This window comes from Coffea arabica, chromosome 5e (assembly GCF_036785885.1).
Source record: "Coffea arabica cultivar ET-39 chromosome 5e, Coffea Arabica ET-39 HiFi, whole genome shotgun sequence".
Classification (NCBI taxonomy): Eukaryota; Viridiplantae; Streptophyta; class Magnoliopsida; order Gentianales; family Rubiaceae; genus Coffea; species Coffea arabica.
Genome location: NC_092318.1, coordinates 33084476 through 33103694, shown reverse-complemented (window position 1 = coordinate 33103694; position 19219 = coordinate 33084476). Strand labels below are relative to the sequence as shown.

The 19219-nt window shown below is 36.2% G+C and overlaps 2 protein-coding genes across 2 annotated transcripts; one reads left to right on the top strand and one right to left on the bottom strand.

The window, feature by feature from the left end:
* Positions 1–3360: 3360 nt before the first annotated feature.
* Positions 3361–4125, top strand: LOC113743964 (uncharacterized). Its single transcript, XM_027272011.1, has 2 exons — positions 3361–3635; positions 3720–4125. The coding sequence occupies exons 1-2, from the start codon at positions 3361–3363 to the stop codon at positions 4123–4125; spliced, it is 681 nt and encodes a 226-aa protein (XP_027127812.1).
* Positions 4126–9080: 4955 nt separating this feature from the next.
* On the bottom strand, positions 9081–11821 carry LOC140006957 (probable disease resistance protein At1g52660). The gene is made up of 4 exons (XM_072049632.1): positions 10792–11821; positions 10237–10443; positions 9483–9796; positions 9081–9413 (listed from the first exon to the last, which is right to left on the bottom strand). Exons 1-4 carry the CDS (start codon positions 11819–11821, stop codon positions 9081–9083), a joined length of 1884 nt encoding a protein of 627 aa, XP_071905733.1.
* Positions 11822–19219: the final 7398 nt, after the last annotated feature.

Here is a 19219-nt window from a genome sequence, read left to right as displayed (position 1 = left end):
CTTCCTTGTCTTCTTCATCCTCCATCTTCATCCTAATCTAGATAATAAACAAGAATGGACAAACTATACTACTCTATACTAAACTAAACTAACACTAGGGAGATGAAAGAGCTACATTTCTGCAACTTCAAGCTTCTCCTGTATCTCTCTCTATTCTCTTGTTGGATCCCCAATCCCTCCTTCTTGCAATGAATTTGGCTCTTTAATGATGAAAGGTGGCCAAGAAATGAGGATTACATCTCCCTTTTACAGCTGGGAATGTTTCTCACATGTATAGCATCACATGTGAGTTGGTGGAGGTGAAATTGAGTTTTTCGCATAAAGAGCAGACTTCTCTGACCACAATCCGGCCAGAAATCCGGCCTTAAATCCGGCCAAATTCCGGCCGGATTGATACAGTGACCATTTGGTCACTTCTGGTTCAATTTTCAGCTCTGTTCCGATTTTGACTCAATTTCAACTATATTTTTCTTGATGATAAAAGCTGATTTAGCACTTGACCAAAACATGAAACTTGTAGCCCTTTGAGTTATCTTTCCAATGCATCAAGAATCACCTCATTTGAATTTGTGTGGGCTGAGAAATGACCAAAATACCCTTACCTGCTCACTGCCCTGTTCCAGTTTCGACCAGTAGAAATTAGCTACTGTAATTCGGCTTTTTGACTTAGAAAACCTTCAAACTGGATTTAGATGTCTTCACCAAAGTTGTAGATCTATCTCTTATCTTCAAATTGGTTCAAGAATCATCTCAATCCGATCACTGTAGCTCGAGTTATAGCCGAAATACGAAAATATGTCAAAACGGTCAAAATACACAAAATCCAAGTAAAAAGTGATAAAACCTCATTTAATCACTTAAAAGCATTTTTCACCAATTATAGCCAAAATAATTCATTTTCTTCCAATAATATAACAAAAGTGACTAAAAATAATATAAAATATCATACAATTATTACGTAAATTAGTCACTTATCACAACGCTGCAGGGAGACGCCGCTTGGATTAAGGTAATCCTAAAACCCTACTTTTAGTACATCATACGTAAAATCTAGGGTGATTCCTGGATGGTTTTAAGGAAAAATTTTTATTTTTCCGCTGCGTAGTATCCCTAAAACCCAACAGTGGTATCAAAGCCATCCCTAAGAATTTTACGTATGATTTTAGGCAATTTTGGATTCATGGATTAATATTACTAATTGGATTTAATTGAATATGCGGAATTATGGGAGAATTATTTTTTTTTGGTTTTTCAAAACAAAAAAAAAGGAGTTTTCTTACGAAGCTTTTGAAGCTACGTACGTCTTCTCTTATGAAAGCTCGGATGGAGCTGTTGTGGGATCGTAGACGCTTGTTTTTTTTCTTTCCGTGGATTTACTTAACCTGTGGATTTGAGTTGATCATCTGCAAAAGTTGCAGGATGATCATTGAAAAAAAAAACAATATAGCAGGTTTGCAGTTTGCGACTACTGCGATGTTGCGACTGCAAGGGCTGCCGCCAGCTGCTGCTGCCATGTGAGGCCATGGTGGCTTTCCTTGGTGGCAGTGGGAGATTGTACACCTGGTGGTGGTTGCTGGATAGAAGAGCTATGAGCTTTCTGGGACAAAAGCGCAGCAAATTTGCTGCAGGCATTGGCAAGGGCATAGCAGCCTCCTCACAGTTGCTGCCCATGACCTCCGGTGGCTGCTACCAGGAGCCGCTGCCACTGGTGGTCAGTGGAGACTCTAGTGGTGGTGGCTGTTGCGGTGGTAGCTCCGTTATCCAGCAAACAGGCGCGATAACGAAGAGCAGCAGCAATCAGGCACGGGAAAACCTTGCAACTTGGTGTTGCAGCCGAGTGGTTGCTTCCAGTGATCATCCTGGTGGCTACCGCTGGGAGTTGCTGCCGTTGATGGTTAGTGGAGACCTCAGCGGTGGTGGCTGAAGTGGTGGTGTCTAGTGGTAGTTGCCGGAAGTGCTAGAAAACAAGTGCAGTAGTGGTTTAGGAAACTATTGTTTTGAGAATTTGAAGTTTTAAAACTTTTGACATTTTTTGAATTAGATCCCTTTTTAATTGTTAAAATGTGTTATGGGATCTATTATTCATATTTATTAGGTTGGGAATTGATTCACAATTAATTTGATTAATTGAAATTATCTTTCCAATTATTTTCCTAATTTAGTTAGGAATAACAATGACCTAATAAAAATTAATTTTACCAAAATTTCTCGCATATGCATGGACCCAAATTTTGTTTGGGACCTTAGAAATTAAATCCAATTAATCCATGAATTGAGATTGCTTATTTTACATGCTTTTCTTTTATTTAAAGTTGTTTAAATTGTGAAAATGCATGGTGGATGGTTGTGGATATAGTACGCAATATGATTGTGGTATTTTGGAAGGTTACAATCATTCTAGGTTTAAATGGTTGTAATTAATTTTAAAATAGGGCCTGCGTGTCCTGCCTTTTTTATTTTCTAATTGTAATTTCTTTTCTCATCTAAATTCCCCCCGAATGTAACTCGGGATTTCTTCTATACTATTTGTAATGTACAATAGATAGGAATAGATGATAGGAATTTATATAATTTATATAGAAATTGTAACTTTGAAAAGAAGAAAGGAGGTATACTACAACGAAGGGGTTCGTCTCGGTATTAAAAATTTTTAGTCACATGCTAATTTTTCTAATGGCCGGGGAAATTAGTTTAGGAATATCCACAACCATCCACGATTTAAATTCATGTTTATACGTTTTTGAAATGGTGATATGCATGTTTATTGATGAGACCAAATGAGCAATTTTTTCAAAAATTTTAATTATAAAATGTTTTTGGAAAAAAAAGACAAATCCCTCAACTATAATATTAAATCAATAAAATGCCTTCCATCATTATAGTATAAAACTAGAGTAGTTATTAAGTGCTAGCTTGTTGGGATTCACCCAAGGCTGCCTTATTTACTACGTGTTTTTGCTATGAGAAATGTTCTCAAGAATGATGGGTTTGATTTAGCTAAAATTATGATTTGTTGGGATTCACTCAAAATCATTAATTTTAGAGGCAAGTGTTGGGTTGATTCAAAGAGATTTAAAGTCAAGAGTTGACACCCAACTGATCTAGGAATTACAATAAGTTGTAATTGGTAAAAGTTCCTACCTTTCATAATTATTTTCGATTTGTTGGGACACACTCAAGGTCGAAATAAATTAAGATAGGATCCTAGCCACTATGGAATTTTAGAAATTCCCAATTCAATTTTAGAGGGTAATTGATTTGAAAAAAAATAGTGGAAATAAAATCATAATTTTGAAGTTTTTATGATTTTATTAAACAAAACATTTTTCTAACAAATTCTATCTTTCATTTTGTTGTAGAATGAGTAACAATTTGAGCTTTCGTACTATTCTTACTGATTGCAAACTCAACGACACGAACTTTCTTGATTGGCATCGTAATGTCCTTATCGTTCTCACTCATGAGAAAATTGAGTATGTACTTGATGGTCCAATGCCTCAAGAGTCTGAACCTACTGCACCTGCTGCTGTTAGAAATGCTTATAAGAAACATAAGGATGACAATAGGGAAGTTTCATGTATCATGGTAGCTTCCATGACTCCTCAGCTTCAGCAGCAGCACATGAACATGGGGGCGTATGATATTGTACAACACCTGAGAGAGTTGTTTGAACAACAATGAAGGACGGTTAGATATGATACCTCTAAAGAATTGTTCAGGTGCAAGATGGCAGAGGGAGCACCTGTTGCTCCGCATGTCTTAAAAATAATTGGGCTAATTGAAAAATTGGCCGAATTAGGCTTTAAGATGGATCAGGAGCCGAATGTTGATTTAGTGCTCCAATCTCTGCCAGATTCTTTCTCACAGTTTGTTATGAACTATCAGATGAATAATCTGCAGCACACTTTGCCTCAATTGTTGAATGTGCTGAAAACTGCTGAGAAAGAAATCAAAAAGGGAAAAGGCTCTACTGGTGTGCTTGTCGTTACTTTCTCTAAGAAGAGGAAGAGGCAAGAAAAGGGATTTAAGAAATCCAAAAACAAACCCACCCAAAAGCCCAAAAAGGCAAAGGTAATCAAACTGGACATTGGAAAAGGAACTGCAAGTCATACTTGGAGAGCCTGAAGCAAAAGAAGCTTGCTGAAGCTTCATCATCAGGTACATATATGATTGAGATTAATGTGTCGACTTCCAAATCAGACTCTTGGGTATTAGATACCGGATGTGGTTCTCACATTTGCACATCTATGCAGGGTTTAAGGGACAGTAGAAAGCTGGAAAAAAGAGAAGTCACCCTACGTATGGGCAATGGAGCAAAAGTTACTGCTTTAGCTGTAGGGACTTATTATATCACTTTACCCAGTGGATTGATTTTAGAATTATTAAATTGTTATTGTGTTCCAGCACTTACTACAAACATCATTTCTATTTCCTGTTTGGATTTAAATGGGTTTCGGATAACCCAGGAGAATAAATGTTGTTCTTTTCCTAAAAATGGTGTGTTTTATGGTTCTGGAAGTTGGAATAACGGTTTATATATTCTAGATCTTGATCATCAAATTCTCAATGTGAGTGAAAAAAGAATGAGAACAGATAAACTAAATAAAACCTACCTCTAGCACTGTAGGCTTGGTCATGTAAATGAAAAACGCATCTCCAAGTTATGCCAACATGGATACTTGGATTCATTTGATTATGAATCATATGATACATGCGAAACTTGTTTACTTGGCAAAATGACCAAAATGCCTTTCACTGGAAAAGGGGAACGAGCCAGTGATTTACTTGGGCTAGTACATACTGATGTATGCAGCCCAATGTCGATCACTGCTAAAGGTGGTTTTTCATACTTCATCACCTTCACAGATGACCATTCGAGATATGGTTACGTGTATTTAATGAAATATAAATCTGAATCCTTTGAAAAGTTTAAGGAATTCAAGAATGAAGTAGAAAAACAAACCAATAAAAGTATTAAGACACTACGATCTGATCGTGGTGGAGAATACTTAAATGACGAGTTTGGAGTTTATTTAAAAGATAATGGAATAGTTCCACAATGGACTCCTCCAGGTACACCACAGTTAAATGGTGTATCTGAAAGGAGAAATCGAACCTTATTGGATATGGTTCGTTCTATGATGAGCCACTCAAGTGCCCCAAAATCGTTTTGGGGATTTGCATTAGATGCAGCCTCTTATGCTCTTAATAGAGTACCCACTAAAGTTGTCGACTCCACACCATATGAGATATGGAAAGGAAAGAAACCAAATCTGTCTTATATGAAGGTTTGGGGCTGCCCAGCTTATGTGAAAAGGGCAGAGTCAGACAAGCTTGAAACTAGATCTGACAAATGTTTGTTTGTAGGGTATCCAAGAGAGTCTATAGGATACTATTTCTACAATCCAATTGAGCAAAAGGTGTTTGTCTCAAAACATGCTATTTTTCTAGAGAAAGAATACATTTTAGAAAGAAGTAGTGGGAGTAGAATAGATCTTGAAGAAATTCAGGATCATCCAACAAACATTGAACGATCTAATGAAGAACAGCTTCAACCACATAATGATGGGGCAGATACTGAAGCTGTTGATACACAAGGGTTTCGTAGGTCAGTAAGAACACGCTCAACTCCCAAGAGATACCAATTTCTTGTGAGCCATAGCAATGATGTTCTAGTCATTCAAGATGACGAACCTACTACCTACCAAGAGGCAATAAGTAATCCAGACTCCTCTAAATGGTTAGAAGCCATGAATTCCGAAATAAATTCCATGTATGACAATAAGGTGTGGACCTTAGTTGATCCACCTGAAGGGATAAAACCTGTAGGGTGTAAATGGATCTTCAAGAAGAAGACTGACATGGATGGTAATGTGGTTACCTATAAAGCTAGACTGGTAGCCAAAGACTACAAACAGAAAGAGAGAATCGATTACGATGAAACTTTCTCACCAGTAGCTATGCTTAAATCCATTCGGATATTGCTTGCCATAGCAGCATATCATGACTATGAGATTTGGCAGATGGATGTAAAGACCGCATTCCTTAACGGGACATTGCATGAGGATGTGTATATGACACAACCTGAAGGCTTAACATCTACAAATCCTAGTCAAATATGTAAGCTACAAAAGTCTATTTATGGACTTAAGCAATCATCTAGGAGTTGGAACATCCGATTCGATGAGACGATCAAAGAGTTTGGATTTCTCAAGAATCCGGATGAATCTTGTGTGTATAAGAAAGTTAGTGGGAGTTCAATTGTTTTCCTTATTTTATATGTAGCTGACATATTAATAATGGGAAACAATATACCGATGTTACAATCGGTAAAGGGTTGGTTGTCGAAGAACTTTTCCATGAAAGATTTAGGAGAAGCGGCCTATATATTAGGCATTAAGATCTATAGGGATAGATCTAATAGGCTACTAGGTCTTTCACAATCTACATACATTGATAAAGTGCTAAAGAGGTTTAGCATGGATCAGTCTAAGAGGGGTAATTTACCTATGACTCATGGTATACGCCTTTCTAAAAACATGTGTCCAAAGACACAAGTTGAGACTGATAAGATGCACAATGTTCCATATGCTTCGGCAATTGGATCAATTATGTATGCTATGTTATGTACAAGACCTGATGTCTCCTATGCTCTGAGTGTCACAAGCAGATTTCAGGCTAATCCAGGTGAGGGTCATTGGATAGTTGTTAAGAACATTCTTAAGTACTTAAGAAGGACCAAAGATTTGTTCTTAATTTATGGAAAGGATGAGTTAGAGCTCAAAGGCTATACTGATGCAAGTTTTCAATCAAATAAGGACGATTGTAAATCGCAGTCAGGTTTCATTTTTACTCTTAATGGAGGTGTCGTCTGTTGGAAGAGTTCCAAACAAGACACCACAGCAGATTCTACAACAGAGGCTGAGTATATTGCGGCCGCGGAAGCAGCTAAGGAAGCAGTTTGGATCAAGAAGTTCGTAACTGAACTTGGTGTGGTTCCAACTATTGTTGATCCGGTCACTTTGTACTGTGACAACAATGGGGCTATAGCTCAAGCCAAGGAACCTAGGTCTCATCAGCGATCCAAACATGTGCTTAGAAGATTTCACTTGATTAGAGAAATCGTTGCTAGGAATGATGTAAAGATAGAGAGAGTCTCCACAGAGGATAACATAGCTGATCCTCTTGCTAAAGTTCTTTCTCAAAAGAAGCATGATAGTCATGTATTATCTTATGGGATGAAAAACATAGACAATGTGTTTTAGTGCAAGTGGGAGATTGTTGGAATGTATGCCCTAAAACAATATATTTGTTTTTATTTTATACATTCCTTATTATATGTTTTGTATTTTAATAACTTCTTATTTATCTGTTAAATATTAGATACAACCGATAAAGTCCTTAGAATATTTACTAATGTGATGATAGTCACAGGAGTTGGTGACTACGAGATATCAATCGCATTTATAGTAATATTATTAAAATTCCCTAGTTTTTGTACTAATGAAATAGGACATCTTTAGTACGGTAAAACTAGTACACAGTTAGCTTCTAATTAATGTAATTAGTGGTTGTTCTCATCAACTATGGTATGAAGATACTTAGGCTAATGTGTAGATGATTTGAAAAGTACAAATGCATTGGAGTGATCCGTTTAGAGATCCCGTTAGGATATCTATCTAGTGCCAATGATGTATCTCTAGTGAAAAATTGTATAAGTGATCCTACGACTTGAGATCACCATAGAATCTTGAGTGGGAATCACTACATTTTGACTCTAATTACATGTTACTCTTTGAGAGTACCTTAAAGTGTAGAAGTTGGATGTAGTGTGAAGCACGTAAAGAAAATGGGTGATCAAGATAGGATTTACCACTCTGATAGAAGGAGTTGATATCCGGATGGCCACTAGTGAGAAATTAACCCTAAAGTCGACTATTAGGTAAATTGAAGAATGTCTTCAATTTAACCTAATTAAGGGTAAAATTTCGGGAACTAGAAAATTTAATTAGTCATCAGGGAATTGGCACTTATTCCTTATTCCTGACTAATTGGATATCTTTGGTGAAAGGATAATAATTACAAGGTAATTTTTCACGGAAAGGTTAGGTCAAATTCCCTTGACTAATTTCGAATAATTGGGCAATCGCGATGTGTTGCTAGACACCGCTCGTGATTTATAATTATGGATTAATTATTTATTATAAGTTATGATAAAATAAAGTCGTTTATTTTATCTAATTATTACCAATGCATTCGGGACCTATTGGGTCACACGCAATAGAGATTTAATCCTAGATTGAAACTATGTAAATTATCGGGGTTTAATTTTAAAAGAAAATTAATCCTAGGCCTATTTGAGCAGATAAGAGTAAATGGTTATCTCTTATCTATCAGATAATGATAGATAGAGTCTTGTGTGATGAGAAGTCTTATTGTTTTGATTTTGAATCAGACAAGAAGACTCATCATTCTATCTTATCATATATCTATCTCTCTCTCTCTCTCCAATTGTTTTTTTTTTGGGCTGAGATACAGATACAGGGAGGAAAAAAAAATTGAGGCTGTGAGCGTCACATACGAGAGAGAGAAAAGATATACGTTCGAAAAGAGTAAGAAGGCTAGCATCTTTTTCTCTTCAATACATAGTTCGTGAGACGATCTAGAGTTGCTCTAGCGTGGATATCAGTAGAGGTAGGACGACTGGACTGCTCAAGAGCTGACCATCCTCAAACAACGCTGCAGGGAGATGCCGCTTGGATTAAGGTAATCCTAAAACCCTACTTTTAGTACATCATAAGTAAAATCTAGGGTGATTCCTGGATGGTTTTAGGGAAAAATTTTTATTTTTCCGTTGCGTAGTATCCCTAAACCCAACATCATAGACATAAAATCCAATTAGACTCTTTAAGATTCTGCAGTAGTTGCACCGTCAATAATTGCTTCATGTTGTCACATCTGTAAATCGACAACCACGTAAGGGAAGAAAAGATGCCAGGTGGAATCAAATATGCTTCTGATTCCCCAAAAAAGAGACCCACCAGATCCGGCAAATTCCAGAGTATTAGCTTGTCCAGATTTTAGTCTACCTGCTGATCACGTGGAGCAGGAGAGGAAAAGTGCCAGAGGAACTCTATTCCCTCCAAACCCTCGATCTCCAAAGAAGACAAGTCGTTTAAACTTGTAAAATTCTTAAAAACATCTGACAAGCACCTAATGCCCATCCCGACACATTTCTTGAGTATTTGACACTTCATATCACTTGGCAGCAGCAGCACACGATTGTTTGACCCGCTACCCAACTCACACTGATCGAACCACAATTGTTTGCGATGCCCAATATCATCGCCTGAGGGAACGTAGTCATCAAAAGATGAGAAGTCATCATTGATATAAAGATAATAGTCCTTTGGCTAGCGAGAGATTTAATAGAAGTCGGTAAAACATAAACATCCTGCAAAATTTTTTAATTGGTTCAATACTTCTGGATCATTAACTTGTACAGTACCATAGGATGGCAATACTAGGCACTGCAGATGGTGCAATTCGGAAAATGTCTCTTTTGGTATTATCTTTCTTTTGAAAGACAAATAACTGTCCAAGTTAAGCCTTTCGAGATTGACCAATGACTCCAGACCTTGAGGTAAATCCTGAATCTTAGTCCAGGATAGATCCAGTTCCCTCAATTGCTTGAGCTTTCCCAGTGGTGGCACAAATCGGAGGTCTTTACAACTCCCCAAAATCAAAGCAGTGAGATTCACCAAGTTTGAAACAGAATTAGGCAACTTTGTTATACCTTTGCACGCATAGAGATTCAAAACTTTAAGTCCGCACATGTGCTGAAAGAATGAATCTGGAATTCTTTTTATGGAAAAATGAGGAAGAAGCAAGGTTGAGAGCTTAGGACAATTTGGCGACCAGGCTGGTGGAACTTTTATTTCTGGAATTTCATATGGAGATGGTGTATGAAAGGAGACTCCATGGAGATCTTTTGTCCAATTTTTTTGTTCCAGTGTTACTTTTTCTTCCCATCCTAGGCTTTCACCAAGAATCGTGGTACATCATCTCTTCTCATCTTTAGTTTGGAGTTTCCATTTGTGGTCCTTAGTGCCATATCTCTGACCAAATCATGCATCTTCACACAGTCACCCCCATTAAAATCTGTAGTTTTTTTCTAGCAAGCAAACTTTTATCAGTTTGTTTAATATCGTGTGACCCTGATCAAATGGTTCTGACCTTGACCGCAACCGCAACCGTGACTTTGATGTGGAAGATATTTCCAATCTTCCTTTCTTTGGCATTCATTCAAGCGATTGAAACTCCATTCTAGGATGGGAAACACATCTTGTTCCATCTCATCATGCCCTACTGAACATTTTTTCAATTGTTCCAATGCATTTCTCCACTCACAGATGTTGCTCACACCTCTCAAGCTTCCAGTCACTGTGATAATACCAAGAGACAAACCAGCACACCTTTTCCATGGTTCGAAGTCTCGGCCGAGTCATCACCGTCTCGACCCCTACCGATACGATACCGTGACGAAACGATACCGAAATACTTGACTCGCCGAGAAATCGGCCGAGTCGTCACCGTGACGGATTGACTCGGCCGAGTCACACCGAGTCACTTCGAGTTATCCCGAATCAAGACGAGAAATCAGCCGAATCACACCGCGACGGATTGACTTGGCCGTTTCTTTTGCTATTTTTAAATTATTTTTATTTAGCATACTTTTTTATATTATTAATAATTTTTAGAATATTAAATACTTTAAAATTTGCGTCTCACCGAGACCGCAACCGATATGCCGAGACCGATGTGGAATGTTCCAGGCCGCGACCGCGACCGCAACCGTGACTTTGAACCATGACCTTTTCACGATGGACTTGGCAATATCTTCCACATCTCCATGAAGCATTGTCTTAGGGTCAAGTGTATGATTGAATAAATCCCAAGCTTCATTCATAGCCAAAGTTTTAGCTTCAAATACCCTTTGACAGCTAAGCCTGTTGCATAATTCTAGTGATCGAGTAGTCAAGATCACTATGCATTTGTTTGCACCGAGAGGAATTCCAATCTTTTCAAAAGAAAATTCTTGCCAAACATCATCGAGTATGAGGACAGACTGCTTCACCAATGCCCTGGACAAAATGGCTGCCCTGCTATCCTCATCATCCACATCTGACAGATCAAGCCTCAGGCATTTAGCAATATCATCTTGCAGCTTTTTGATGCTAAATTCTTGAGAGACAGTGATCCAATAAACCATGAATTCAGTTTTCTCATGGAGATGATTATGGATGTGTTTCGCCAACGTAGTCTTACCCGCACCTCCCATCCCGAAAATCCCAATGTTTGAGATGCTATCGATGACCAACCATGCCCAGATTGCCTTCAAACCTCTGTCAAACATTTCTCCAAATAATTTTGTTATCATTCGTGGCTCACCTCTGCTCTCAAAAGCCTCAAGCAAAAGCCCATCAAAATGATTACTTTGCTCCATCAGTTGCTCTACAATTGCATCCATTTTCGCCACTCTATGCCCGCTGCTAACTGCATTTTCTAGAAATCCACCCTCTTGTACACTCTTTTTCAATGCACCGAATTCATTTTCTACTGTTGCTGCCTCCTCAAACCAAATCTCAACCTCCCTTTTCCTTTTCTTAGTACCTGACCTTTCTGCATTTGTTACTTGCAACTCGAAGTCAGATTTTCTGGCGCTTAATCTTTGCAACTTCCTTTCAAGCGACCTCAAATTATCATCCAGATTGACATACCTCCTTCCTCTGTCTACTGCCAAATTCCCAAGTGCCTCCATTGTTATTGTCTAGTGAACTCCCTTACCTATCAAGTGCAAGAGAATCTCTAAGAAGGCTAGTTATCAACCAATAATGTTGTTCAATAAAGGCAGCACAAGAATCGCGATGTTCCTTTGGAAAATTGTGAACTGAACAATTAGCTGTTTAATGTTGGATCCTATATAATGGAATTAATATTCTTAGGAATTTCTTTTTGCATTTATTTTTGAATATGTGCATCAATATTAAGATGAACAAGACTTTTTATCATAGTCAACTATTTATCAAATACAAGTTCCATCAGATCATGACTTTCTTGCGGTGAATGAAATGGTCACGAAGTATACATGATGTTATTAAGCAGAAATATTCATGTTAGCAGTAGTAATTTTATATTTTTTTGGTACAAGTGTTTTTCTAACGAATACAAAGAAAGATTATGGTTATTTTGAAGGTATGCTCCAAAAAAGCAAGAGAATTGTTACCACAAATATTCAAATATTGAGCATGATATTGTTGAGTTGACAGTACCACTTTTATTGTCATATAGTAAGTTATGATGTCCGATTTTTTTCAAATCCATTATTGGTTTTAGTCGAAATTATATGGCCTTTAGTATGATTCAATCATTTCTCATTTTTTGGATTATATTGAGGTTTAGTCAATGCCACATAGCAACCGTTGTTCAGACAAATTAAACATAGTATTGTTAGAGTCTACTGTACCCATCTTCCATGGCCTTTGTGGAAGAAATAGAAACCTAATAGGGTTGGCCTTTGTGGAAGAAACAAAAACCTGGTAGGGGTTGATTATCTTATAATCAATTTATTTCGCTTGAAAATTGATTCCAAAGCATACACAAAAAGATGTTGCCATGTGCAGGCTCCATTTTTGTTTGATATATGGATATGACATTATTAGATAGAGTACTCTTTCTGTTGAGGAATTGATGGAATATTCAAGGTCCGCAAAAAATAGATTTCCAGATATATAGTTTGGGCCTCTTCATTATAATTCTAGGTTTTTTTTTCTTGAGAAATGCTAATCGCACTTCACTTTTTGTTAGTCACCCTCTCACCATTTATTTTATCATATAATCTAATAAATGAAAACCAAAAGAAAATAGTGACAGCGGGAGTGCGATTAATAAAAAAGAAATACAATTAACGTTTTATATTTTTAACTGCACTACAAGTCCAGCACATGCAACATACATATGTCACCAAGGAATTCAGATAAACTTTTTAGTGACTCCTTTCTCAATTTAGATCATGTGAGGGCAGCCAATCATGAGCTTATAGAGAAACATATTATTACGATCTGTTAATGATTTTTTTCTTTGATTGATACGTCTACCTAAACTCAAATTTAGAGAATTACCTTGATTTAGGCATTGTTGCATAGTATGGTATAAACTAAAGAGCAGATAAAGCCAAAACTTATACTAGAAATCAAAAGATTCAAAATTCAGAAAGACAAGTCATAAAAAAAGGATGAATAAAAATTAAAAACATGGCTTAAAGAAATAAAGTAAATCACAAAGTTCGTATATGTGCTAATTGCACATTAGATTCTATTTACAATTCACAAGTTGTAATTTTATACTATGGAGTTATGCATTGAGTAAAAGGTCTAGCAGGCATTGCTTTTTCTAAGAGAATTAAGTTGATGAAGTCTAATAATCAAAGACTTTCTGTGAGATTTTTACTTCTTACACATCCCAGTTTTTCTTCAAAGAACATGTAAATTTTGTTTTGAGCATTTAATGTAGTCTTGAGCGAAAAAAATATAGCTATGGATCACTTTTTAACAAAACTAGAATCATGTTAGATGAAACATAATTTGGAGCTCCTATATGAAAGACAATAGTAGTGATGATTAAATTCTAAATCAGAATGAAAATTATTATAAACATTGAAAACTAGAACATGTAAGAACAAAAAAGTATCGTTGATTCTATAATGAAGAAAATAGAAAAATAATCTACCAAATCATTGAATGTTAAAGATAAACTATTCATACAGAAGAATAGTTATAAACTAACTCTTACATTTTTTATGAGAAAATGAGTGCAATTGCTTCTAAAAGTAATTGAGTGAGTGTATATATTGACTGTGGCCTAAAGGATAAGTATCACTTTACCTAATAATCACAAAAAATTACTAAAAAAAATTTTCAATATCAGATAAACCAAAAAAAGACTCATAAGCTTGATTTGATTACTTTCTTTTGCTTGCAAAAGTTGGACCAATAAGGGTGATAGTTTATGATTAAGATTTTTTAAATAGCTTTTATTACTTAATAGACATACCATACAAAAAAAGAAGTGATACAAAAAGTGAGTACTTATAAGATAAAAAGGCTTTTCGATTTTAAGATGATAAAAATGATCTTTCTTCTTCAATTCTTTTTTTTTTTTAATGTAAACATGATAAAAAGTTAAGGAACCCAATATTTAGATTTAAGATAAACACGTGCAACGCATGTGTTTGTGTGTGTGTGTGTGTATGTGTATATATATATATACACACAAAAAGAGATATTTGGCCTTTATTTTTTCTGCACCCGGATCAATTCCAGCCAGACGCAGAGTCTTGTTCTACATAATTAGCTAGCAAATTGCTCAAATAATTGTGTCAGAAAAAATTTACGTGCTGATGCAGTGTTTATGCATAATTATGCAACAATAGATATGGGATTAATTTTGTCGAGGGAGAGAAGAAAGATTAGGGGGTGACACTAGAGTTGTATAGGCTGTATAGAGTTCTAGATTAAAGAATCATGAATCAAAAGCAACAAAAATCTTCAACGACAGAAAAATTTAGACTATGAAGAAAAAGAGAAGGAAAAAAAAAAGGAGTTAACATGTTCTGGCTACCTTGAAATGTTGGGAAACTAAAATCCCGAGCCCGCAGTTGTATGCTTGGATTGGATGAAGTTGAGAAAGGTGATAAGCATCCAAAGCTGCAAACGTAATGAATTTCTTGTTTCCTTTTTAATTAAGGCTTCCGCAGTATGGACTAGTTTTCAGTAAGTCTTCAAGTAGAGGGATGAATGAATGACAGACTGCGATCAAAATCAATGGGAGAGATTAAAATAGAAGTGTGGACGTTGAAGATGAATTGTACATCGAGGCCCCAAAGTCATAGAGATGTGGACGTAGGACGAAAATAACAGTAAAAATACGTGCAAGTGGGAATTTTATGAACAGATTTATATATTTAGGCCTGTTAATAGTGTAGATTCTTAGAAGGAGCCATACGGTTGCATTATCATTCATGACTTGCTGACAAGTTGCGGTCAAGTTTTAGCTATAGGAAGCACCGAGAAGGCGTGACTGAAGAAAGGACGTTTTATCCACGCTTTCTCCGCCAACTACACTTCGATGCAATGGAAAGAAAGGCCATGACGCAGAACAATTGTATTTAGTCACTCTTCTGAGTTTAGACCAGCAATTACGTAACAACGGACCGATTCAAAGTGCGTAGTTAAGAAAATACTTTAAGAATTACACTTGCTCAAATTAAAATAATAACATAGCTGTTGACACGAAAGATCTTCCCTAATTAAAGATGAAGACAAATTTAGTGAACAGGCTATTATGTGCAGATTGATAATGTATAATTAAGCCCGCAACTATTGCGACTTTGTCATCTAATTAATTTGATCTGTTTTTTAGTGAACAGGCTATTGCCTGGAGATTCATAATGTAAAATTAAGCCCGAAATTATTGCGATTTTGTCATTTAATTAATTCGATTTTGGCCGCCTCCCCTCTACTATTCTAGAAAAATGTGATTGTCCCCTTCACGGAACTTTTCTCTCATGAAAAATATTAACCTAAGTTTTTAATTTTCTTTACTACTATTTAGGTAGTTAATTTTCAAATATTTAACTTCATATGAAATGTTTTAATAATAGTCAAAAAGGCTTTGATCTAGTGATTAAAATTGAGAACCTAAAATTTAGAAGTTTTGTATTCAGATTTCCCTTCCTACTTCTAAATCCTGCCCTCCCCTACCAAGAAGGCAATGCTTTCATATTATATTCTCCAAAATTGATGTACTGTCTTTATAAAGATTTACTTATGAACATGTCGATGAACATTTATAGCTATTTAAATATTTCCTTTATGAACTGTGAACTTAAACTGTCAGGATCAAGCGCTTACCATTGCACCAAAAGCTATAGCTTTTAGTGAAGGCGCAACTTTATTTCCTTAACCACAATGGCAGCGCAAAGCACCGTACCACGCTCGGCCAGCATGAGGGTCTGCACCCCTGGGTGCCACGGGCTGGGCGGTTAGTCCCGTCGAACCGGGATCTGAGGGATGTTGCTGATTAGGCCAACAATCCCTCCCCCAGCAACAGCCAGGGAGATTCGAACCCGCGACCTCGCTCTGATACCACTTGTCAGGATCAAGCGCTTACCATTGCACCAAAAGCTATAGCTTTTAGTGAAGGCGCAACTTTATTTCCTTAACCACAATGGCAGCGCAAAGCACCGTACCACGCTCGGCCAGCATGAGGGTCTGCACCCCTGGGTGCCACGGGCTGGGCGGTTAGTCCCGTCGAACCGGGATCTGAGGGATGTTGCTGATTAGGCCAACATAAACATAGGGTTGGTGTTGGGGAATCACATTTATAATTTCAAGTGGAGAAATTGTATGTTATAACATGGTTTCGGCTTACGTCATTATCTAATTAACATTTAACAGCGACTAAGAACCGACGTAGGTAAACAACGAAATAAGTTTTCTTGTTAAGGGATCATCCATAGGCATGCAGAATCATAATATGTGAATGAAGAAAGTGTTTTTTTTCTTTCCCTACGAATACTTGGACACAATCCAGCATAAGTTGCGGCATAGGGTGCCTGTGTGACAAACTTATCTCTAATAGAAAATTAGATTGCTCTTGTTGTAACAATTGTCAGAAATTTAGCTTTGAAAGATTTCAAGTAGTAAATTTGTGTTAGCGTGTATTACTTTTATTCTCTTTATCTTTCCTATTATTTTGTTATCCCTTATAATTGTTGTACGATTAGGATAGAATTAATTTTTATATTCCTATACGATAAAGATAGAATTAGTTAGTTGTATGATAAGGATAGAATTAGCATGGTATTCCAGTACGTTAGGTTAGAAGTCTGCAATTTGTCTTTGTATATAGTCTCCGTTGTACATGACGCTTGGGTGTCGAAAAAATAAAATTGCCACTTTTTGACAATTTGCTGGGACATCTAACCTTTTGTTCTTTTTTTTTTTTTTTACAATGAATATGTATTTTAAGTTATTTTTCCTACCAGGTATTAAACTTTAAAACATTCATTTGCTTGTCATACAAATTGAAAGAGATACAAGGCTTATTAGATGATTCCAGTATGTAAACAAATATGCCAAAATACAACTGTTCGAAAAAGTTAAACTGCATAAACTGAGTGGAACAAAATTTGTTTAGCTGCCTATTCTGAAGTTCTTTTCGCCTCCTATCCTTTGATATCCTAAGACGAAAGGTATTGCTGCATTTGTCCAATTGCACTTTAACTCTATTCAAATTACACAGAATTGGATTTCTCAATTTGGTGAGCGGGCATGAATGAGCCTTAAAAATTGTTTTAGAAAACTTATTTGATCATTTAAGCATAAAAGCTATTAGCACTTAATTTTCATAATTCAAAATTCGGATTTCAAATTTCAATTTTATCAAATGGGCCCTTAGTTGTGCATACGATCACCGTGACATAATCTTCAACAATGTTGCTTTGTACCAAAGTTCAAGATTTGTAACTTCAACGTAAGCAATGAGACTTTCTAACTATATAGCCACAATTTTAACTTTATTTTGAAGAAAAAACTACAGAAGACTTCATCATCAATGGTATAAACCACCAATTTTAACATCTTTTGATAATTAATCACTGACACCACATTAATATTTTCAATATTTCAAATGTTTAGATGTCCCACAGAAGAAATGTAAAACAACTCATTAAAAATGAAAGATTTTGAAACGCTACATAGCCAAAAATATGAGCGGAATTTGTTTGCTTGTATTGGAAGTTCAGAAAGATGATAAGTAAAGCCCTATGAATTAGAGATCATACATTACATTTGAGTCTCATCTAATTACATATTAGTCCTCATTTTACTATATGCGGGTTAATGGTCGTAATATTATTGAGTTACCAGTTGGCCTACTTGTAATTATCATTATTTTAAAAAAAAGGAAATTTTTCCCTTCGTTTCCACTTCTACTTTGTGGAGAAGGTACCAATAAATTTTCATGTAGACAGATGAATGAATGAGAACACAATAGCAACTTTTGACGGTGAATAGTGGGGCAGGGTTTGGGAAATCACATTTATAATTTCAAGTGGAGAAGAAAGTAACAAAGAGATTACTGGAAAGGTTTAGGAAACCGCATGGTGTAGGTTTCGGGAAACATTAATAATTTCAATGTTTATAAATATAATTGTATGTTTGTAGATTATAATTAATAGCGACTAAGATTCCCGGAAGGAAAAGGATTCCTTAAAAAAAAAAAAAACTTTTTCATGCTCAAAGGGGAATCAAGCAACTATGGCTGACATAGCCATTGACATTCACCGGGAAACTTAGAAGGAAGTTTCAAGAAGGGCCAATAGTTTTTGAAGCCAATCAAGGAGAGGTAAACCGGTAAAAGATATAGGAAAGAATTACAATCAGGATGCACACGAAGGCGTGCTTTAGACAATGAATTTCTGCAACGTCTTCTTTACTACCTGCATGGAGTTGCAATGGAAATGAAGGCTTTTAGCTTAGTGTTAACGTCACTCGTTTGATTCGAACTTGGAACTCAATTGTAGTTTGAAATTGCTTATTATTTTCCCCCCTTCTTGACTATTTATCTTCTAGTTCTTTCGATACAAAGCGTGGATAGGAAAGGTAACAGAAGGATGATACTCATAAAATCTTAACTAAGATCAAAAAAGAAAAGTTATATAATTATTTTTGGAATATTAATTGCATAGTAGAGGCTCAAATGGTCACAAACATTGTCATTCAAATAATACTTGGGAATATCTAATGCAAGCTTTCGGCCTAGAAATATATTCTTGGCCAGCAAACTATATTGGAAATCTGGAGATTGGTAATGTTGATTGTTTAAGGACTTTTCCTGCTTTTGATTTATAGATTATTGGTACAATTAATCTTGTCATCAACTGTGGTTAACAAGCAAAAGCCAATCAAATTTCGACTTTGGTCTGTCAGTGCTGCCACAAACTAAACCAAGAACCGATGGGTCCTTACAAAACTTCCTCTCCTTACAATTTTTCACTCTCTTAGTTAAGTTTCTTGCAGCAAGGTCCAGTAGCTTATCAAACATTATATTAGAGCGTTATATAATGTTTCTTCCTAATTTCAAACTTCGTAGAGGG